At 36.2% G+C, this 23,045-nt stretch overlaps 4 protein-coding genes across 5 annotated transcripts; 2 read left to right on the top strand and 2 right to left on the bottom strand.

Annotated features, from left to right (window-relative positions):
- Positions 1-3,227: 3,227 nt before the first annotated feature.
- On the bottom strand, positions 3,228-5,117 carry LOC126664482 (uncharacterized). Its single transcript, XM_056105904.1, has 5 exons — positions 4,876-5,117; positions 4,659-4,803; positions 4,286-4,579; positions 4,105-4,212; positions 3,228-3,814 (listed from the first exon to the last, which is right to left on the bottom strand). Exons 1-5 carry the CDS (start codon positions 5,115-5,117, stop codon positions 3,347-3,349), a joined length of 1,257 nt encoding a protein of 418 aa, XP_055961879.1. The 3' UTR covers positions 3,228-3,346.
- A 907-nt stretch (positions 5,118-6,024) lies between these two features.
- Positions 6,025-8,885, bottom strand: LOC126681912 (uncharacterized). The gene is made up of 3 exons (XM_050377471.2): positions 6,625-8,885; positions 6,238-6,555; positions 6,025-6,154 (listed from the first exon to the last, which is right to left on the bottom strand). The coding sequence occupies exons 1-3, from the start codon at positions 8,883-8,885 to the stop codon at positions 6,025-6,027; spliced, it is 2,709 nt and encodes a 902-aa protein (XP_050233428.2).
- A 3,808-nt stretch (positions 8,886-12,693) lies between these two features.
- LOC126687901 (probable pectate lyase C) lies at positions 12,694-17,876 on the top strand. The gene is made up of 10 exons (XM_050382455.2): positions 12,694-13,033; positions 13,412-13,763; positions 13,858-14,068; positions 14,167-14,239; positions 15,379-15,610; positions 15,816-15,907; positions 16,280-16,631; positions 16,722-16,932; positions 17,033-17,101; positions 17,461-17,876. The coding sequence occupies exons 1-10, from the start codon at positions 12,898-12,900 to the stop codon at positions 17,698-17,700; spliced, it is 1,968 nt and encodes a 655-aa protein (XP_050238412.1). The 5' UTR covers positions 12,694-12,897; the 3' UTR covers positions 17,701-17,876.
- Positions 17,877-18,279: 403 nt separating this feature from the next.
- Positions 18,280-22,409, top strand: LOC126687909 (probable pectate lyase 4). 2 transcript variants are annotated; one of them, XM_056106089.1, is made up of 5 exons: positions 18,280-18,775; positions 19,366-19,717; positions 19,806-20,016; positions 20,111-20,179; positions 21,527-21,798. In XM_056106089.1, exons 1-5 carry the CDS (start codon positions 18,493-18,495, stop codon positions 21,551-21,553), a joined length of 942 nt encoding a protein of 313 aa, XP_055962064.1. In that variant the 5' UTR covers positions 18,280-18,492; the 3' UTR covers positions 21,554-21,798. The 2 variants fall into 2 exon arrangements, with proteins under 2 accessions (XP_055962064.1, XP_050238419.1); XM_050382462.2 differs by lacking the exon at positions 21,527-21,798 and adding an exon at positions 21,830-22,409 and having other exon boundaries at positions 18,287-18,775.
- Positions 22,410-23,045: the final 636 nt, after the last annotated feature.

Genomic DNA, 23,045 nt, shown 5'->3' with positions numbered 1-23,045 from the left:
TTATTTAAATATTAAAACTTTATATTAAATTATATTAAAAATTTATTTACTATATATAAATATTAATTTTAATTTTAATATTCAGCGATGTATCTATTACGTACATTTAAAAAATGTATCTACCATAAATAAATTATGTATCAGCGATGTATCTATTAAGTACATTTAAAAAATGTATCTATCTTGTTAATATTTTTTTTGATTAATATCACGTGTAAATTAAATATTGAAAATGTATCACATATGTATTTGAGATGCATCAAATATATATCGGAGATGTATCAAATATTTATCAAATATTTTGCACTTCTACTCGTCTTTTTCCTTCCTTCCACCTAGGGTTTCCGGTCAAAGCATAAAAACAAACCAATCAAATATATATAAAACAATAAATATTTGGTTCATTTTAATTAGTATTATTACATATATGTTGATAACCTTTTCTAAATATAAAAACGAACTAATCGAATTAGTCAGTTAATTCAATTAATGTATCAAATATGTATCTATCATATATAAATTGTGTATCAGAGATGTATTAAAATATATTCGAATTACAATTAAATGTATCAAGATGTATCTATTAAATAAATTTAAAAAATTTACCTATCATGTATCGGAGATGTATCAAATATGTATAAAAGATATATATATATATATATATATATATATATATATATATATATATATATATAATATAAAAATATTTTGACACCTCTCAAAAATGTATCAAATAAGTATAAAAAAATATATATATAATAAAATATATAAAAAATAAGAAAATAAGTTCAAATAATTGAATATTTATAAAAAATATATAAATCGGAAAAATATATTATACAGTATATGAGAGACGTATCAAATATGTATTGAAGATATAAAAAAAAGAGTAATATATTTATATTTTTAAAATTAAAATTAAAATTAATATTTTTAAAATTTATATAAAATAAATAATTTTTTTTACAATTTAAATAAACATATAAATATATAATTTATATTAAAAAAATAAAAAAAAGTGTGTCAGGTGCACCTTTGTTAAGAATGACACGCGCGTGATGCACGGGTCATTCATTATAGCAGGTGGTGCACTTTAAATTTGGTAAGTTAGTGGACATGTTTAGTCCTTTTTTTATGCAGGGGTCTTTTTATATGCAAGGGCTTTTTTGGTCTTTTTTATCATTTCTCTTTATTATATAGGACACATGTAGTGGACACGTGTTGGTTTGGGAGGAAGGTATTGTTGGTTGAAAAGCAACAATAGAAGTTGGTATTTTGTGAAAGGAAAATTATAATACAGTAAACAAATTAATTAATATTGCATTATGTGAAATAGTGAGTCATTAATGTGACTTTTTTATTATTTTCTCTAAAAATTATGATTTTGATATAGGTTTTTTAGATTGTATTGATGTACACGATGAAGGTTAGAGAGAAATCGTCCAACTTAAAATGAATGATTTTTTAAAAATAATTTTGTTTTGACTTAATTAATTTTTTTTTGAGATTTTCCAATTAATTTTATAAGTTTAAAATTGATTTCGAAAAAAGAAGAAACATTATATGACCTTGAAATTAGATGTCAGTAAAACATATGACAGACTACAATGGTCTTCTCTTATTTCAATGCTTTAAACTTGAGATTTTAATCTGTCATTTATAAATTGGATTATGAAGTTTATCTTTTCAGTATCATACTTCATTCGCATTAATGGAAAAAACCATGGTTATTTTACTCCTGGTCGAGGTTTAGGTAATGAAACCCCTTGTCTCAGAAGGTCTTTCTCATCTTTTAAGCCTTGCGGCTCAATCTAATTCGCTAAAATGTATCATATTCTCCTAACATAGCCCTATTTTGACCCATCATCTATTTGATAATGATACAATTATCTTTTTCAAAGTTTCAAACTCAAATATAACAGAAATCCAAAACTTATTAACTACATATGGTACTCATAATAGACAATTTATTAATTTTACAAAATCACTTGTCTTTTTATCAGTTTCATAAAACTTTATACGCAAACTTAGCTCAAGTCACTCACCAAGATATTCAAGAAAAGTATTTAGGGCTATCTTTTTAGATTATTAGACCAATCCCATTTAAGTTTAAAGGATGGAAAAGCATCTTTTTATCATTAGCAGTTAAAGAAAGTTTAATCAAAGTTGTGGCCACAACAATACCAATTTATGTTATGATGTGCTTCCTTATCCCAAAATATCTTTGCCACAAAAATCAACAAATTATATCACAATTCTAGTGAGGTCCGCAAGGAGATGAATGTAAAATTTCATAGATTTTATGGTCTAGAATGAATCAAAGTAAATGGGTAGGAAGTCTAGGATTTAAGGATTTGGAGGGTTTTAACCTAACTTTACTTGACAAGCAAGTCTGGAGAATCATGCACAATCAAGAGTCTCTGCTATTTCATATTCTCAAAAGAAAAATATTTTCAAAATGGCTCTTTTATTGATGCTTCTATTGGCCATAGAGCATCTTGGGATCGGCGTAGACTCATGGATGGCCTTTCCCTTCTAAAAAAGGGTATGAGATGGCATATTCAATTAGGATCTTCCATTAAAATTCTCTAAAACCTGTTGATTCCATGTAACTTTCTTTTTACCCTACTCATCAACACCCCAATATCTCCCTCTATGCCAGTTTTTGTCTTCAATCTTATTGATCATTCTGTAAGGCACACTACAAGAAATTTGCCAATCAGCGACGGAAATTTCCGTCGCTGATTGGCTAAAATCCGTCGCTACATAAGGTTAGCGACGGATTACCGACGGATTTTTTCCGTCGGTAAATTTTGGGTCGCTAATCATTTAGCGACCCAAAAAAGAGAACTGTCGCTAAATTACCGACGGAATTTCCGTCGGTAATATGACCTTGTTCAGTCGGTATTTTGGTCGGGCTAGCCGACCAAATACCGACACATTATCGACGGATTATTCCGTCGCTAAAGTAGCGACGGAATAATCCGTCGCTAATTGTAGTCGCTAAATTGGACTAATTAGCGACGGACTTTCCGTCGCTAATGAGTCCAATTTTATTTTTTTTGAGGAATATAGCGACGGAAAATCCGTCGCTAAAAGCTCATATGTGGTCGCTAATTTTTTATTTTTTCGGCAGAAAATTCCCGTTTTTCGGCATTTTTTGAATTTCCCTGTTTTTTAATAGACCCGTTAACTAATCACAGACATACACGATAGACAACAACAAATAAACATAAACCGAAACCGTTATATATAAATAAACGGTAAAAAAGTATACAATTCGATAAATACTAAATAAGTCAAAATATGCAAACTGTAGTATAAAAATCCAAGTCCAAATACTATACTACTCCAAACTAGTAGTGTCGTCAGCCGGTGGAGGTGGAGGTGGGGGAAACTGCGGTCGTAACTCCGGTGGGAGTGTAGTCATCAGTCGCGCAAGCTCAGTACGGATCCGCTCGTCGAAACCCGCCTCCACAGTACGGATCCGCTGCTCGACCCGCTCTTCAAAACCCGCCTCCACAGTACGCATCCGCTGCTCGAGTCGCTCCTCAACCTCTCTAGCAATGCGCTGCTCGATCTCCTCACTAACGACCGCCTGCTGCTGTGACTGGGATGATCCGCCGCGGCGCAATCGGCTGCTCTGGCCGATGTAGGATGCTGAAGCCGAACCAATACCGTAGACTCGCTGCTTCTTGATTGCCTCGAGAGACAAAAACAGCTCGTTCTCGTCGATCGGCTCTGGAGTCGACGAACTCCCTTCTCCAGCCGCCTGAGACTGGGTCGCTGCAGCAAGCTCTGCCTGGAAACGGTCCTGAGAATAAAAATACAAATTTATAGTTTAGTAAAACTTTATAAAAATACTTCACAAATATTACTTTAAACCTACATTTCTAACTAAAATTCGGCAGCATTTTCTCTAAAATTAGATCATCACCCATTTTTCAGGGACATCCTGCAACAACTACAGACAACTCTGTTCAACAATACGAAATAGCAATCACAACACCCACAACAAACACGTAAACATCCTATAAACAACTCACTATATAAAGTTATATTTATATCATAGTAAGCAGTCACTTAAGGTTAAAATAAACTTACGTTTTTATCCTTTGATCTCTTGTCAACGAAGACAGTCCGATCAGCCTTGGTCAGGTGCAACCGTACATGCAACTCAGCTAAAGTTGGCTCTCGACCGAGCTCCTCAGTCTATCATATGAAATGAAAAAGTTAATTAGTAGATAATTAGAATATATAACGATTAGTAATATTAAAACCTTACCATAACTGTCTTATGCCTCGTAGCCGATCTCGATCCTGCGGTATGTCGAACCGGTCCGGTGCCAGCTCCGGACGGCTCACTCAGCCGATTAGCTCGTGCTACCTCAGACTTCTTCTTAGCATCAGCAGTATCCCAGTCTCGCTTCCACGACGCCCAAGTATCAGCACTGACACTGCCCTCTTTTTTATCTGGCTTCATGTTGTGGAGAGTATCTTTGTACCGATTAGCCGCATGTCGGTAGAAGACCCCTCTAATCAGGTCCTCAGGGTGGGTGGAGTCCCAGCAAAAACCCTTCTGCAAACCATTAATTAATAAAAACAATTAGAAATCAAAAAGACAGTAAAACATATATTTAAAATTTTAATTTAACAACCTTGAACTCCTCGAAGTAGAAGTCCTTATGCTCTGCTGTCAGCTTCTTCCACGAGGAACCCTCAGGGAACCAGCTAGATCGGAAAATGGGCAAGATCGCCCTCGATGCGCTCCCGCTGTCGTTCCTGCTATCTAGTAACCTTTCTCTGTATGTTACAAAAACGTCAATTTTCACATTTTTGAAATAATATTTGTTTAAAAAAAGTTGTCAATCATACCTTCCAGCATCAGGTGTAACTCTAATCCTCCCAGTCTCGTCCGTAGCTGGCGGCTGGTCCTGCGGCTGTCTCGCCGCTCTCCGCGGTGCGGGTCTACCCGCCAGCACCTGCTGCTCAGCCCCTGGATCCGAGCTCTCAAGTGGATCCTGCTCTGGGTCGCCACGTCCACGTCCACGTCCACGTCCCTGACCAGTGTCCCTACCCCGGCCTCGGCCGGCAGAAGAAGAACCTGAACCTCTCATATCTGCAAAACAAATTACAAAACAATATTCGACAAGAAAAAAATAATCACATCTATTATAAAAACCATAACACATAATTTTTTAACAAAATAAAGTTACTACATCAACAAACGTAAATAAAAGTCAAAATTCTACAGAAATAACATTAAAACAAATCATGCAATTTCTATATCATCTTCCGCTCCAATGTCATCATCGTCTGATGAGGATGGTGGATAATCATCTTCCGTATCTACTATTGGAGGGTTGTGTAGTGCAGCCTCGTCCGCCTCGCCATTCGGATCAACTAAATTCGTCGGGTCGTCATTCGTTATGACATCGAGCGGATGTTCTGCACTATCATCTTGGAAAGCTGGAACAGTTGTTTCAGGCATGTCTAGCTCAGAGCGAGCTTTTATCTTGCATACTGCCCACCAATCTTTCTTGTCCCGCTTTTTGCTAGGATAAGGTAAGTAATGTACTTGGTCGGACTGTTCAGCTAAAATGAAAGGTTCATATTTGTTGTATCTCCTTCTGTGATTAACATCCACTATGTTATACCGAGGATGGACTAACATACCAACCGTTTTTGTAGGATCAAACCAATTACATTTAAATAAAACCGTCCTCTTTATTGGTAGAGCTGGATACTCTAACTCAATAATGTCAGTCAACACTCCATAAAAGTCGCTTTCAGCTGGGCCGTAGAGTGATCCTTTTACACAGACTCCGCTATTCATTGTGACCCGATCCTCCCCATATTCTTCAGTATTGAATTTAAACCCGTTCACACAGTACCCCTTGAATGTTTTGACCGATCTAAGCGGTCCCTTTGCAAGACTTAGAATATAGGGATTGGTACTAACAGTTGGGTCTTTCACCTGTAGCACAATTATTATACGGATCAACACGATAATATAATATACAACTACGACGGTAAAACAACATTAATACTTACATATTGCTCGAACCAAAAGGCGAATTCCCTCTCCAATTTGACTACAACTTCGGTCTGTGTAATTTCGGGGTTGAATTCATACAACTCACCTTCAAAAACTCTTTTCACAAGAATACGAGCGAATTAATACAATTTGTATCAAATTCTTCAATACTGAACTTAAATTTGTATATTAAGACTTACTCTCTGTAAGGTTCGATTTCAGGGCAATTCAAAAGGATGTAGCTTCGGGCAGCAACATATTCAGCATCATCCAGATATCTGTTCCGACAAGCACCTACAGGTCGCCCTTTTGGTTTGAAAATATTTAATCTGTCGAAATCATCATCAACGTCCATTTCGCAAACTTCATTTCTTTGCATCCGACATGGTACCATCGGATCACCATCCTTGAAATAAAAAGATGCAAATTTTGCTGTTTCCTCCAGTAGATATCCGCTGCTAATGCTTCCTTCCACTCTGCCTTTATTCGAAACCTTATTTTTGAGTTTTCTCAGGTATCTGCATAATCATATAATTAGTTAATTTACCTAATTATCGGTTGACGAAATAGAACTTTAAATATATCACCTTTCAAACGGATACATCCAACGATACTGAACAGGTCCTGCCATCATAGCTTCGTATGGAAGGTGTACGGGGAGATGTTCCATCGAATCAAAAAAACTCGGCGGAAATATACGTTCCAACTTGCACAGTATCTTCGGGATATCAAGCTCTAATCTCTGAAGATCTGCCTTTTTCAGCGATGTGGCGGTTAACTCTCTGAAGAATATACTCAACTCTGTTAAAGGCTCCCACACTTCTGCCGGAAGAAGCTCCCGAAGAGCAATTGGCAAAAGTCGTTGCATGAAGACATGACAATCATGACTTTTCATGCCCATCATCTTTAAACTGTTTAAATCAACGCACCTAGACAAGTTGGACACGTAACCATCTGGAAACTTTAACTTTTGAATCCATTCTAACAAAATCTTTTTTAAATCTCTGTCCAAAGCATACAAAGCCTTTGGATATCTACCAGTTTCCTCATCTTGTGCCAGGCCAGGACGATCACAAATTTTATTCAACTCTGCCCGAGATTTTGCCGTATCTTTCGTCTTACCAGGTACATTGAGCACGGTATTGAAAACGTTGTCAAATACATTTTTCTCAATATGCATGACATCGAGATTATGCCGGATCACATTTGTCCTCCAATACGGTAAATCCCAAAATATACTTTTTCGGTTCCAGCCACGGCCTTTAGATAGTTCATCATTCGTAGCCTTAGCATCATTCTCATAGGCCCTCTTAAACCCCAAACCGTCCACCTCTGCTAACACTTCATCTCCAGTCCTCACACCTCCAAATTGATGTCTAACTTGTTTGCCTTTTCGGAATTCGGTAACATTCCGACGGAAATGGTGACCTGTAGGTAAAAACTTTCTGTGGCAATCAAACCACGATTGTTTTCCACTCTCGGGCAACGTGAAAGCCTCAGTATTTTCCATACAATGCGGACATGCCAATCTTCCTGATGTGCTCCAACCGGACAACATTGAATAAGCGGGAAAGTCATTAATTGTCCACATAAGCGCCGCCCTCATTTGAAAATTCTGCCGTTTTTGAATGTCATATGTCCGGATTCCAGATTCCCACAACTGATTCAACTCCGCTATTAATGGCTGCAGGAAAATATCCATATGGTTTTTTGGATTACCGGGTCCCGGGACAAGTATTGTTAGAAACATAAACTCATCCTTCATGCACATGCCAGGAGGCAGATTATACGGCGTCACAATAACTGGCCAGGAAGAATAATTTTTCCCAAAACTACCAAATGGTTGAAACCCGTCAGTACATAAGCCTAGCCTGATATTTCTTGTTTCGTCAGCAAAATCTGTATGCAACTCACTGAACCGTTTCCAAGCCGGAGAGTCAGAAGGATGACACATCTTCTCGTCTTCCATTTCATGTTCAGCGTGCCATGTCATATGTTTAGCTGTGGCTTTGGAAGCGTACAATCTTTGCAGCCTCGGAGTTAAAGGGAAATAAAACATTTTTTTGTACGGAACGTTAGCCCTTCTTTTGGCCGAATTGCTTTTCGTTACAGGTTTCCACCGAGGAAATGTGCAAACTTTACAGTGGGTTAAATCCTCGTCTGCCCCCCAGTAAATCATACAGTTGTGGAAACAGCAATCAATAACCTCGACCGGCAACCCGAGACCTTTCACCAGCTTCTTGATATTAGCAAAATTTTTCGGCATTTTGTTGTTCTCTGGAAGCAGTTCTTGTATTAAACGGCAGGTGTCATCAATCAAAGATATCGACCCCTGATGTCGACACTTAATATCCAAAATTTCAACAGATGCGGACAGGGGTGAGTGTTTGCTATTTCCGGGCCATATTTCTTCTTCTGCCGCACTCATCATATCAAAAAACTTCCGAGCTTCGTCATTCGGGGTCTCTTCCTCAAAAACTTCGGGACCAGCAGCATCAATAACCATTCTCTGGCCATAGTTTAAATCTCCCCCTCCCGCATTATAGTAATCGTATTCATTAGCCGGCTGCTGAACTACAGGAGGGACATTCACCTCACCGTGGTGAATCCAGACATAGTAATCTGGAACAAACCCAGACTGCAAGACATGTAGTTTCACAACTTCGACATCTCGAAAATTTGTATTTCTACATTTTGTCCTAGAACATGGGCATTTTATCTCTTCCCCACTCATACACTCGGGATGTTGTACAGCAAAATTCACGAACTCTTCAAGATTAGGGAAAAAATCAGGCGGCAGGAAGCCTCTGTCATGTCTCGTATACATCCAACTGCGGTCTGGGTTCATTTCTGGAGGACGTACAATTAGGTACTGGTTCATAAGCTCAATGTAGCAAAGTCAATGTAATTGACTGCTAAAAGGGTAGGGTCCTATCCCATTCGCAAAACTGGCGCCCCATAATTCGATCACGATATATGCATGAATACGGAAAAAATATTCGGCAGCCTTCCGGCGTCGTTCCCCAGGTGCATTACATAATATAGGGTGTGTAACGCTAATTATATATTCCGTAAGGAATAAGCGTTACACAGCCTATATTAAATAGCCACCCGGAGAACATACGCCAGAAAACTACCGAATATTTTTATACCATATCCATACATATATGTTTTTTCGTGATCAAATTACGCAGACGACGGCAGTTTTACGAACTGTACACACGTACAATCCCGCGTCGTTCAATCTCTTGAACACACGGGACGGGTTTCTACGGCTAGGTAAGATTTTATTCGGTGTGAATAAAATCTTTGTTAATTAAATTGCACAGTTATTCAATTTACTCTAACTAATTAAAATGAAATACAAAAATGCAGTAACACTTACTTGTTGAAGAGCAGAACCGCAATAAATAGGAGATATGATCGGCGGCTATCAACAATCGTCAGAAACAAACCTACATTAATAGTTTTGGATCAGATTATCATAACAATACAAATTAATACTTTATCAAGATACGTTTTTTTTCCAATATTCTAAGTGTTATTATATTTTTAACGAAAATCCGGCAGCATTTCCCCTAAAAATGAGCATCACCCATTTTTCAGGGAAAGCCTGCAGACAAACAGTACGTATCCCAAAATAACCAAAACAGTATTAAATCAAAATTATAATTTTTTTAACCTACCATTCAACAATTTAACTAATTTAATCAAATATTAAAATAAACAAAACATTATTAATAAGGTATCAAATTATTAAAAATTGAATACAAACAATTTCAATTGAACCTAATTAAAATCTAACCTAATAGTCTAATCTAATCCAATATACCGTTTAAACTAATTAAAATATATTTCATTTAAAATTATCGAAATTGAAATTTAACCTAATATTATAATCTAATCCAATATATTCAATTAAACTAATTTAAATATTATCTAATTAAAATTAACCTAATTAAAATCTAACCTAATATTATAATCTCATCAAATATACAATTAAACTAATTTAAATAATATCTAATTAAAAATTAACCTAATTTCAACCTAATTTTATTAAATCCTAACTAACAATAGTAATATAATTTCAATCTAATTTTATTAAACAATAATTAACAAATAAATAATCCTAAAACCCTAATTTAAACCTAATATTAAATCTGTAAAAATTAAATAAACCTTATTTAAATCTAATATTAATAAACCTAATTTAAAAACCTAATTTAAACCTAAAATTAAATCTGTAAATAGTTTAAATAAATAAATAATAACTTACCTCTAAAGTGGAGACCAGCGGCAGGCGGCGGAGACGGAGCCGGCGGCGTCAGGCTGAACGGAGGGAGGAGAACGGACGGCAATGGATGAGAGAACAACAGACGGCGAAGGGAGGAAGGAGGAAGGCGAAGGGAGGAAGGAGGAAGGCGGACGGCTGAACGGAGGGAGGAAACGGCGTCAGGCGGACGGCTGAACAGAGGAAGGAACCGGCGGAAAAAAAATTAAAGGAAGAAGAGAAATGGGAAGAAGGGTTCTGCGCGTTAGGTTTATTATTGACATTAGCGACGGACCGTCTGGTCCGTCGCTAATGTCAATAATAAATGAAACGCTGCGTTTGGGCTCCAAGCGTTAGCGACGGATTGATACATCCGTCGCTAACTTGGAGCCCAAACGCAGCGTTCGGGGTTTCTCATGAAATTTAGCGACGGACTCACTAATCCGTCGCTACTCTAGACTGAGCAAAACGTTGAGTTTTACTTAGTCACATGTATTAGCGACGGATTGTTGAATCTGTCGCTAACTTTAGCGACGGACTCACTAATCCGTCGCTAATCCGTCGTAAAAGAAAGGCGGGAAGCTTCCCGCCTTTCATTTGGCAGGATTTGCCGACGGGTTTCAAATCCGTCGGCAAATCCGTCGTTAATTCTGTAATTAGCGACGGAATTTGAGTCCGTCGCTAAATTCCGTCGCCAATCTGCTGATTTCTAGTAGTGGCAGTGCAAAATTCCTCTCGTTCAATATTTGTTTCATCTTGATGATGCAAATTTAATTCTAAGTATCCCTCTCTCTTATTGGAACACTAAAAATTAATTTGGCATTACAATCCTAGTAAAGATTACTCTATAAAATCAGGCTATTACATTGCCTTACAGAATTCCAATAGAAACTTCATGGTTTATGCGCAATCCTTTTCCAAAAAGCATCGGCAGTTTCTTTAGGGACTCTCTATTCCAAAAACAAGATAAAAAAATTTATTTGGAGATGTATTCATAATGAATTTTCGGTTGGTTCTCTTCTTAACTTCAGGCTACAAACCTCTATCCTTTGTCCATTCTGTAATATGGAAGAATCAATTAATCACATGTTATTCCATTGTCAAAAATATGGTCATATCTGGTTTGCTTCATCTTTATCCTTTCGTCCAGATTATCTTCATTCTTCTTTTACTTCCATTTGGCTATCAGTTCATCAAGTGTTATCTTCACTAGACCTAAATTTGCATTCTCTAAAATTATTTTGTTATATGCTTTGCTATATCTGGGAATCTAGGATTCACAATGTTTTCAAACAAGAGACAATGCCTATTAATAGTATCATTCAGCTTAGTGTTGCAGCCATGGAAGAATTTGATGCCAATCAATTGATAAACCAAGATCTGAAAGGGTCTCCAATTATCAATCCTCATCTTAACAGCCACCGATATCCTCCTCAACATGGGTTTGTCAAGTTACATTATGATGCTGCAGTAGATTCAAATAATCATTTCGGAGTTATCGCAGTGGTAGCTATGGATTCTCAAAATCATTTTCTTAGCAAGTTTTATGCGATATTCTGATTTATATAGGATCCAGGAATATTAGTAAAAAATTGGTCCAAAGTCTTGTTTGAAAGAGACGCCCTTTAAGTATGTGGAGCGATAAACGGAAAAATCTACCCTTTCAATTCATGCAAAGATATTTGTCAAGACATTTGGCATTTACAACAATCCTTTTAATATCATCAAGTCCAATATATCAAAAGAGCTGGGAATGTGCAAGAACATAATTTTGCTCAATCAGTAAAACGGACTTTCAGCCGTTCTTATAATTTTGGTTATTTTTATCTTCTATGGTGTAAAAGTTCAAATCTTATATTTGACAAATGGCGTAATTTCCTCTCTTTTTTTTAACCTATAAACACCCTTATTTTTTAACGGCTAATGTGAGTGAAAAATCAAAGAGCAAATTGCTATGAGGCCCCTCACATTTAATATAATTCACACTTTAATCTCTTTTATTTGAAAATTAAACTATATGGCCCCTCATTGTTGTTTCCTCAACAGTTTAGTCCCTCCGTCCATTTTTGATGTTAGTCAATGAGTCAAGAGATTGAGGAGTAAATTAATTTTCAAATATGAGAGACGAAATCGTTAAAAAAAGAAAAGTTGGGACTAAATTGTTAACAAAAATAAAAGTGGAGGACCATATAATTTTGTTGACTTTGTTGAACAACACCAAAAAAAGGATGAACGGGCTAAATCGTTGATAGAAACAAAATTGAGAGATTATATTGTCTTATTTTCATATAGTGTGAATTATGTTGAATGTGAAAGGGTGTAAAAAGTAATTTGCTGAAAATTAACCAAAATTAAGTGTTCAGAAGAGCCATTAAAAGATATCTGTCGGTTTCTCTCAGTTAAGAAAGTATTTGTAACCGCAAAAGCATTAAAATCCGTTAAAAAAGAAACAGCATCAGCAGTGTTACGTAGTTTGCTGTTCCCTACATATGGGAAACGACACAACAATAGCTACTGATCTTCAACCAGCAAACACTTAGCAATTCCCGACCAGAGTCCGTCCAGGCTTGCCGTGTATATTATTATTATTATGGAGCCGGTACACTCTTTGCCTTACAATCACGCCGACTCCACCTTGCGTTCCCTCGCCGGCCGAGCTGAGGGGTTCGGCCGTCTTTCCATCGGAGGACTCCACGGCCACGTCTATCATGTCACTACTTTAGCAGGTCATAGTATTTCATTTATTGGGTTTTACTTGTTATGTTGATTTTGTGGCACCTTTTGTTTTGTATTTGAGTTGAATTTTGCTGAGTTATCAATCTGCTGCTGCTGCTTCTGTGTTTTCTAGCTTTAATTGAGTTTTTTGTTTCTTTAGTTGCATGTGAAAAATAAATTTTATTTGACTTCTAGCTAATCTTGTCAATTGGTAAAGCTATGTATAATTTTTTTTTTATAATTGTGGGGGAGCGCTTGTGGAAGAATTTGAACCCAACTCAGCGCTTATACCATTTGAGTTATAGCTCTGTATGTCTTGTACAACGTCTAATGACGCTTATTTGATTGGTGATCACAACGACCTTAGATGAAATTTTATGTGATAACAGATGACGGGCCAGGATCACTGAGGGATGGATGCCAGAGTAAAGAGCCTCTTTGGATTGTCTTTGAAGTGTCGGGCACCATAAATCTTCAGACTTGTCTCAGTGTGTCATCTTATAAGACAATTGATGGGCGGGGGCAAAAGATAAAACTCACCGGGAAGGGTTTGAGACTAAAGGAATGTGAGCATGTTATCATATGCAACCTAGCGTTTGATGGCGGTAGAGGACCTGATGCCACTGCCATTCAGATTAAACCTCACTCGAAGCACATATGGATAGACCGTTGCAGCCTTCGTGATTATGATTGTGGGCTGATAGATATCACACGAGAAAGCACAGATATAACTGTTTCTAGGTGCAAAAAATTCCCACCCTCTGAAGCTTACTACATTTTCTTTTTCTAATTTTGATTTTAGCATTTGATTATGTGTAAAGTTGTTATTTTTCAGGTGCCACTTTTCACATCACAACATGACAATGGTTATTGGGGCAGATCCATCTCACATTGGTGATAGATGCATTCGGGTAACCATTCACCATTGCTTTTTTGATGGGACTCAACAGCGACATCCTCGCGTTAGATTTGGAAAAGTGCATTTGTACAATAATTACACAAGAAACTGGGGCATCTATGCTGTTTGTGTCAGTGTAGAATCTCAGGTTATAGTTCTTTTTCATTTGACCATGTTCAACAAGTTTGTGAATTTGACCTGCTTTTGGTTTTCTTATTTTATTTAATCTTTGTTTCTTTCCATCAGATATACTCTCAATGCAACATTTACGAAGCAGAACAGAAGAAAGTCGCATTCAAGTATCTTAAAGAGAAGGCAAGTTATCTTAAATATTTCGTGGCATATAAGCCTTTTTACGATTATGACGTTCATTCATTTTGTATCATTCAGCAGATTGACATATTAAAATAGCAAGGAACGTAAAAGTTTGTGTCATGTTTTGGTGATCTATATTACGTATTAACGGAACTGCATAAATAGCTTTTTGTAGTCCTATGCTGTCAATGAAAGATGTTTTAGTATAACAAATATGACATTAAAATATACTAATAGTTGCTCAGTCTAAAATTAATGTAATAATGTAGCTAAAATTCAAATTAATAGCACTAAAGTCACCAAAATTTAAATTTCATTTCAATATTCTAACTAAGGAGTAGGAATACATTTCAATCATGCTTGCCTATGACATTGCCATCAGAAATGCTGCTTCACTTCAGTTAGGAGATGTGAAGTAGAACGTCTAAAAAATAAATTTGCTCCTCTCCCTTCTCTTCTGGGCTTCTGGCCACTAGTTTGATTTTCAATGCACGCTGCCACTTGCCGTATCAGTTTTCTTGTGGCAATTACTTAAAATGTGGTCTCCATGATTTTATTGAGTGACCGCCGATGAATTTACTCTGAGTCTCTTTTAGACAACAGTGTAGTTGACAAGAAGTAAGGCTTTCTTCTTCCATAGGCTTGCTCCTATTAGATGTCTAATGAGTTTCAGTTGCTTCTTATAGTTCAAAGTTAAAACATTGAATTAGTCTCAAGTCTCAATACAAGCTATTGAATATCAATACTTGGTATACAAAAGTTCTTTCGGACTATATCTATATCTAAATTTGAGAGGTAACATTCATAGTAGTCAACTGGTGAGAAGCTATAAGTTTCCTCTACCACTCTCAACATCATTACTTATAAGAGCCTAATCATACTGTCGGTGGCTTGAAGTTCATTATTAATTGCTTCACATACTGTCAGTGGATTTATGTTTACGTCTCCTTCAAACCTGTAAAATGCATGAAAATAAAGCTAGCTGAAGAGTAAAATGAAGGGAGTTCAGTAAAAAAGATCACCTCTTACAGGAAAGAAACAAAGGCATCCTATGAAATGTCTGTTTTCCCATCATTTTAAGTTGAATCGCAGTTAACATGTAGTCGGACTAAATTATTGACGACGTGATAATTTTTCAGGCAGCTGACAAGGGAGAAGCGGAAAATGGTTACATAAAGTCTGAACGAGACTTATTTGTAAGTGGAACTGAAGCAGGGTTGATGGCAGAAAGTGGTGAATATTGTATGTTCAATCCCAGTGACTACTACACCGCATGGACAGTGGAGGCTCCTACGGATGCTCTAAAACATGTTATTCAGCTTAATGCTGGATGGCAGTCTATTCCACTACCCATTGATCAGATATTGACTACAGAGTACGTGAGGGATAATGTACTTATATACTTCATTCTCACTCATTACTTATTTGTTCTCGCTTTTTCAACACATTTGGCCCTTGTTTGCTATATGGTAAATGTGAAAATGGTAACAGTATACTTCTTTTTCTATTAACAATAGAAACAATTACGGAAATTCTAACCAAGATATTGTCTTCTTTGTGCTATTAAACATCAACTCCAGCTTGAGAGGCCTTGCACGCCAAGCAGAGGGATTTGGCCACCTTGCTATTGGAGGACTACATGGCCCCCTCTATCAAGTTACTACTTTAGCAGGTCATATTCTCTTGCAACCTCATTGTTCCTACTTCTGGGAGCTGGTTATACTACTGATGTTTCTGTTCGTTTATAGTTCTTTTCTTTTAGCTTGTGTACAGTTTTCAGCAACTAAATATAAATTAGAGATTTTGTAGAATCCATGTTTTGAGTTTAGGAGTTTGAACTCTAGTTTCAAAATTTGATCGAGTTAGCTTCTTGTCAGAGCTTAAATTTGACTAATTGAGACATTGTGGTTTTGGTTTTCGCTACCTTGAGCAAATTACTAGCCTGGTCGAAAATCTGTTTATATGGATTTCAAAAACACTTCAACATCATTTTAAATTTTTTGATAATTGTAGTATACCTAGATCAATTTGTATGTCATTTCAGATAAGGGGCCAGGGTCTCTGAGGGATGGATGTCGGATTAAAGAACCTCTTTGGATTGTCTTTGAAGTGTCGGGCACCATTCATCTTCAATCTTACTTGAGTGTTTCCTCTTATAAGACAATTGATGGCCGGGGTCAAAGAATATTGTTCACTGGAAAGGGTTTGAGGCTGAATGAATGTGAGCATGTTATTATATGTAATGTAGAGTTTGAGCGCGGCAAGGGACCTGATGCAGATGCCATTCAGATAAAACCTCAGTCTAGGCACATATGGATAGACCATTGCAGCCTTCGTGATTATGATGACGGGCTGATAGATATAACACGAGGAAGCACAGATGTTACTGTTTCTTGGTTAGTTGAATCCCTTTTGTTGAATAACTACTCTCTTTTCATTCTTTGGTTTTGGTTGCTTATGATTTCATCTGCAACTATGGTTTTCAGGTGTCACTTTTCGAACCACAACAAGACAATACTCATTGGCGCTCATCCATCACATGTCGGTGACAGATGCATTAGAGTAACCATTCACCATTGTTTTTTCGATGGAACTCGACAGCGGCACCCTCGCGTTAGATTTGGGAAAGTGCATTTATATAATAATTACACAAGAAACTGGGCTATTTATGCAGTTTGTGCCAGTGTAGAATCTCAGGTTATAATACTTCTTCAGTTACCATTTGTCAGCCATTCCTCATTAAGATTCCGTCATTCGAGTATATATTTGATATTTGGTACTTACCTTTTTCCATTAGATATACTCTCAATGCAACATTTACGAGGCGGCAGAGAAAAAAATTGCATTTAAGTATCTCAATGAGAAGGTTAGGTCTTTTCATTTATCATCATGCATCCTGTTGTCTTCTTCCTTTTTGCCATGTAAGGATTCAAAATACGATATACAAAGAATTTAAAGCTTTAATTATGATTAAACATGTCATGTAGGATCATGAATCAAGGGAGTTAAACAAGATCACTTGCAGCATTTACTTTAAGGGTTTACGAACCAATCGTTTTTTTTTTGGTTTGGTTCAGTTTTTTTAAGTTTGTATCAAAAATGAACTGGACTTTTTCACTTTCATAGCGGAACTGAACCAATTTTTTTTTCAGTTTGTTGTTGAGACGACCATCAACATTTGATGTGTAGTCTAATGGAATCTGTGGTTATTTTATGGTGTTTCAGGCAGCTGACAAGGACGAAGCAGGCAGTGGTTACATAAGGTCTGAAGGAGATGTATTTGAAGCCGGAACTGAAGCAGGCTTAATGTCAGAAACCGACGAATGTTGTATGTTTAATCCGAGCGACTGCTATCCGGCATGGACAGCGGAAGCTCCTACAGATGCTCTTAAACAGGCTCTTCAGAACAATACTGGATGGCAATGCCTTCCAAGGCCGCCTGATCTCCTATTGACTGCTCAGTAATGTCACCATATGACTGTTAACTAATTGTATTGCCTCTTGTTTACATCATATTATAAACATGTAAACAACAAACCATTATCTATATATACATGAATGCTTAAATATACAGACATGCTTTTATGTGTAAACTGAATGTAAATTGCTCTAAATTAAAATAAGTTGATCAATTTTTTCAATTTTAGTAGAGCTAACATGTGATTATTATTTGTTTTTTTTTTTGTTGAGAAAATGCACTCAATTGATTGAAAGAAAACATAAACCAAAGTTCAAGCATTAAATAATAGTTTAAAGTACTAATTTTGCATCTTTTACCTTCACATGGACAGAAACTTTCTACTTTGGTATTTCAATGATTTTACTGTAAAAGATGCATATAGGTCCTTAAATTATTTGATGAAAGAATATTTATATTTTTCATTATACTTTTGAATTTATAAAATTACTACTATAATTACATTTTTTCTAATAAAAGATATAAAGGGAATCAATTAAATAGATTAAGTTGCATGGATCTTAAATCCTTTCACAGATCATTTCTTCATTCACATTATTACAATTACTCAAAAGAAAAAAAAGTACAAGCATCTGTTGATATCTTTACCATTTTATTAAAGTATCTTCATCGTCTTAACTATTTTTTTTTTAATTTGGAAGTTCATCGTCTTAACTTAAGTAAGGAATAATTGAAGTTTCTCGTACAGACATCCGCTAAAACAACACTCTGTCGGTCGATGTTCAGTTGTAACTGTAATCTAAAAATAACCGCCACCTCCTTCCCAATAAGAAGACAAAATGGGAAACTCCCACAGCGGCCGCCACCACCGCAAGAATCGTCACGGTGCAGCTGCACCAACATTTAACCATGGACTGCCGCCACCAAACCAGAACCAGAACCAGAACCAAGACCAAAACCAAAATCAAAACCAGAACCAGACCACCACGGCCCCAGCAATTTGTTTACCGTATGCTCATGTAGACTCCAGCTTGCGAGCTCTAGCCGGCCAAGCGGAAGGCTTTGGCCGCTTTGCCATGGGAGGATTCCACGGCCAGCTCTACCATGTCATCACTTTATCAGGTCATATACACACTCTCAAAACACTCTTAATTTTCTTAGCATTTATGATGAGTTGCAATTTAATTAAAATTTCATTACTTTTTTTCATTCTTTGATCTTTGATCTTCCTAATTTGTGTGCTGAAAAATAAATTAATGAGATGATTGAATTTCCAACAAAGGTTCATTTTTCCCCCTCAACTTGTCACAAGTTCATGGTTTTGGACTTGGCTCATTTTACCCTGTAGCTAATGTTGCACAAAGTGATTGGAGCAGTTGGGGAGGAGGTGGCAACAAATTATTGAACCATTCGGAGTTGAAGGGGGAAAACGAGCCAAAGCGCCTATTTTGATGATGTTTTTGTTCAAAATACCTACTTTAAGAATGTTGTTGTTTATAACTACGAGTTTGGCCTTATTTGATCTTTCGTTCTAAGTTCTGTTGATTGAATTTCTTTGATGTTCTTTTAGACTGAATTATCTGCCCATTTATTGCATTAATTGGCATTTTCAGGTATCTTTCCCTGTGAATGGTAAAAAATACAAAAACTAGCTGTTGTTATTACTGTACTAATTGGTAGTTTTAAATTTTGAATGGTTTTCTTGATCATAGATGATGGACCAGGATCACTTCGAGATGGATGCCGAAAAAAAGAACCACTTTGGATTGTCTTTGAAGTGTCAGGAACCATTCAACTTCAATCTTACTTGAGTGTATCATCTCATAAGACGATTGATGGCCGCGGTCAACGAATAAAACTCTCTGGAAAAGGTTTGAGGCTAAAGGAATGTGAGCATGTTATTGTTTGCAATTTGGAGTTTGAAGGTGGTCGGGGCCATGATGTCGATGGGATTCAGATAAAGCCTAAATCAAAGCACATATGGATAGACCGTTGTAGCCTTCGTGATTATGACGATGGGCTGATAGATATCACCCGAGAAAGCACGGATATTACTATTTCTAGGTAAAGATGATCTTCCATTTAGAGGAACTACTCTTACACGTTTTTTTCCCCTTAGCATTTCATTTCATGTGTTGTATGCTTATTTCAGGTGCCATTTTTCTCAGCATGACAAAACAATGCTCATTGGAGCAGATCCGTCCCATATTGGAGACAGATGCATTCGAGTAACCATTCACCATTGTTTTTTTGATGGGACTCGTCAACGCCATCCTCGTGTTAGATATGGAAAAGTACATTTGTATAATAATTACACAAGAAACTGGGGTATTTATGCTGTTTGTGCGAGTGTAGAAGCGCAGGTGAGTACACGTTTCCTTTATAATTTTCATGAATTAAACTTCTTTTCCACTGCTTTGGTTAGCTGACAAGTTGATTGTTATCGTTTTCCATCAGATATACTCTCAGTGCAACATTTATGAAGCAGCTGATAAGAAGATTGCATTTAAGTATCTCACGGAGAAGGTAAGTATCGATCAATTTTTTCCCATATAAAGTGCAGTATTTTCATATTCATTTGAATTGATTCATATTTTAGTTCATATGTGCCTGAAAAATTTCTGCGAAATGTTTTACCTGCAAACTTGTTAGTCAGACCATGGCTGTATTTTCAATGCAGATCAATAACGTATTACGTATCTACTTTGGAATGTTTTAGGATTCCTTGTATATCATGCAGAAAATGATTCTGTGAAGTTTTATCTTTCTAAAATGAGAAGTTGCTTGTGTAAATCAAAATGTCAAGCTGCCAAAAATGAAACTACAGTCAAGTGCTTATTATGCTAGTAGTGATAAGAGGGAAAAAACAGAAAATTGTGGACCAAACAAGATATAGTTTGAAGCTTTAAAAAGAAGCACTTACACTGTAACAGCTTATTCTGATGACCTTATTTAGTTGGAAAAACCAGGGTAGATCTAGAAGATTCATGTAGAAACATAGGTTACGCTCTTAGTTAGGCTTATAAAGCGACTTGTTGGCAGTAAATTTTTTCCTGTATGAGTAAATATGGTGAATATAGATCACTCATATTTTATCAACTGACGCATAATCTTAGAGTGTAAATTTTATTTCATTTGAAAGTTAGTCAGCTCAAAGTAAGAGAAGCAAAAGTAAGCCTTATAGCTTAAGTTGTTTTTGTCTCCTGTCCATCAAAGCAGAGTCATTAGGCAAATTTTTATCAGGTTGACATGTCAAGTTTTCTATGGCTGTGAATCAAAATTTCGTCTGAATTTTTTATTGAGATACTATTAGTGAAGTTGCTTTAAATGTCCTACTCATAAACATGACATTTAATTCTAAAAGTATGTTTTACAGGGCTGGCTAGTACTTGTACACCTGTTGGGCTGATAAGTAGTTTCCTGATTATACAGTTCTTATTTACATGGTTTTTTTTCATATGCTCTTTGAGTTTCCTAACCAATGAATCGCTTGCTCTTTATACCTGTGCATATGATTCCCGTGCGTGTTTTCTTGTTTGTGGCTTGGGGCGAAGGTTCTATGAGGGCTGTATGGATATATCCAGTGTCTTGGCCTGTCTCTTTGATTAGCATGTAACATATCATTGCTCGAATGCAGTCTTGACCTTGGAAACTATTGAAAAGGCCATCTCCCTGGAAAGAAGGCGGGCTACATAATATGGGTCTGACAAGGGAGTGAAGCTTTGGATGTCTTAGTTGATTGTTTTCTTATGAACTTGATGTTTTAGGTAGATACATTATGAATCTTTGGTTGTTGGATAAGAGTGTGCAAAAACCGAACCAAAAAATCCCACTCAGTTTGAAATAATAAAAAGTTCTGATTTTCCTGTGCAGTTCGGCTTCGGGAATACAATATTTTAATCAATCCGAACTGAAAAATCGTTTGGTTCGGTTTGAAACAAATGCACAGCCCTAATATTGGAGATGTATGTAAATGTAAGATATGTTGGGCTTCAACCCAATGTACCTCCTTTTTTTTCCCCGAAGCATAGATATTAGTCCAAAAACAATAGGAGAATTAAGTCTATTGCGAGTAACTTCATTGCACAAACTAAATGCGTCTGTTAGATATATGTTGCTTTGAAAATGCAATTTATACAATGAGATTGAATCTTTGGCTACATGATGGTTTTTCAGGCAGCTGACAAGGAGGAAGCAGGGACCGGTTTTATAAGGTCTGAAGGAGACTTGTTTGTAACAGGAACTCAAGCAGGCTTAATGTCGGAAACTGTTGCACACTGTACATTTAATCCCAGAGACTACTACCCGACATGGACAGTAGAGGCTCCTAAGGATGCTCTTAAACATTATCTGCAGCATTCTACTGGATGCCAACACATTCCGCGTCCGACCGATCAGCTATCAACTGCTTAAGCATGTTGGAGTTATATCTAAATACTTCATTCTCCTTTTCTGCTCCTTGATTGTACAAAGTTTTTTGCCGCATGTTAAATTTGTATATTTTAGCCTGTTGTATATTTGGTCTAAGGGATTCAAATCCCTGTTTTCGAGTTTTTTTTTTACATGTCTAACTTATAATCGAAGCTGTAAAAGAAAGCGACCGGCCCCCATTCTCCCCTAACCAAGTCGGCACTAGCAGGGTCGGCTTTATCGGGTGTTCTATTTTGGCTAAATTTACAGTATTTACAACTCTTATGTTATGCTATTGTAATATTTTGTTAAATTAGATTCCTTAATATATCTTACAATTAGAATATTTCTTTGTTAATGAGCTAATTTCTCCGCCGTTGCTAACTTCACGTAAATTTAGATATGATACAAATGTTAGTTATTAAAAGAATTCAATTATTCTTTTCGGATTCAAAAAGAGCTCTCAAAAGATCTTTTTCTTTTGTTGGGAAGATACACAATTAAAACAATCAACGCGACGCTTTTATAAATCATGTGTAAAAGTGCAAAAATGAATTAAGATTTAAAAAAATGTATATATGAACTTTCTTAATTTATTATTTAAAATACTACAAATATTAAAACTAAATAAATAGTGAAAGTAAATTAATTTATTTTATTTGAATAAAATTAATTTTATTATTAAATTTGTAAAAAGGTAAAAAGAATCATATAGCTAATCCCAATTAATTCGAGAGTATGACTTGGTATTTTAGCATAAATTCACATCATTTTTTAGGACATATACAGAACAAGGTGTTTGTATTAGAAGATCGCCTTGCAAACCTTAAAAGAAAAAAATTTAAATAGATGGATCAAGATGTTATCAAAAACCTTGATTCATCAAGAATCTGCAACATACAAGTCCGAACTACCGCAAAGAAGGTTTAATAATCTAACTAAGAAATCTCACATATAACCCAAAACAAACCCCAAAAAATAT

Source organism: Mercurialis annua, linkage group LG1-X (genome assembly GCF_937616625.2).
Source record: "Mercurialis annua linkage group LG1-X, ddMerAnnu1.2, whole genome shotgun sequence".
In the NCBI taxonomy this organism is placed as follows: domain Eukaryota; kingdom Viridiplantae; phylum Streptophyta; class Magnoliopsida; order Malpighiales; family Euphorbiaceae; genus Mercurialis; species Mercurialis annua.
The sequence above is the reverse complement of the archived record's forward strand: the minus strand, read 5'-3'. Positions and strand labels throughout refer to the sequence as shown.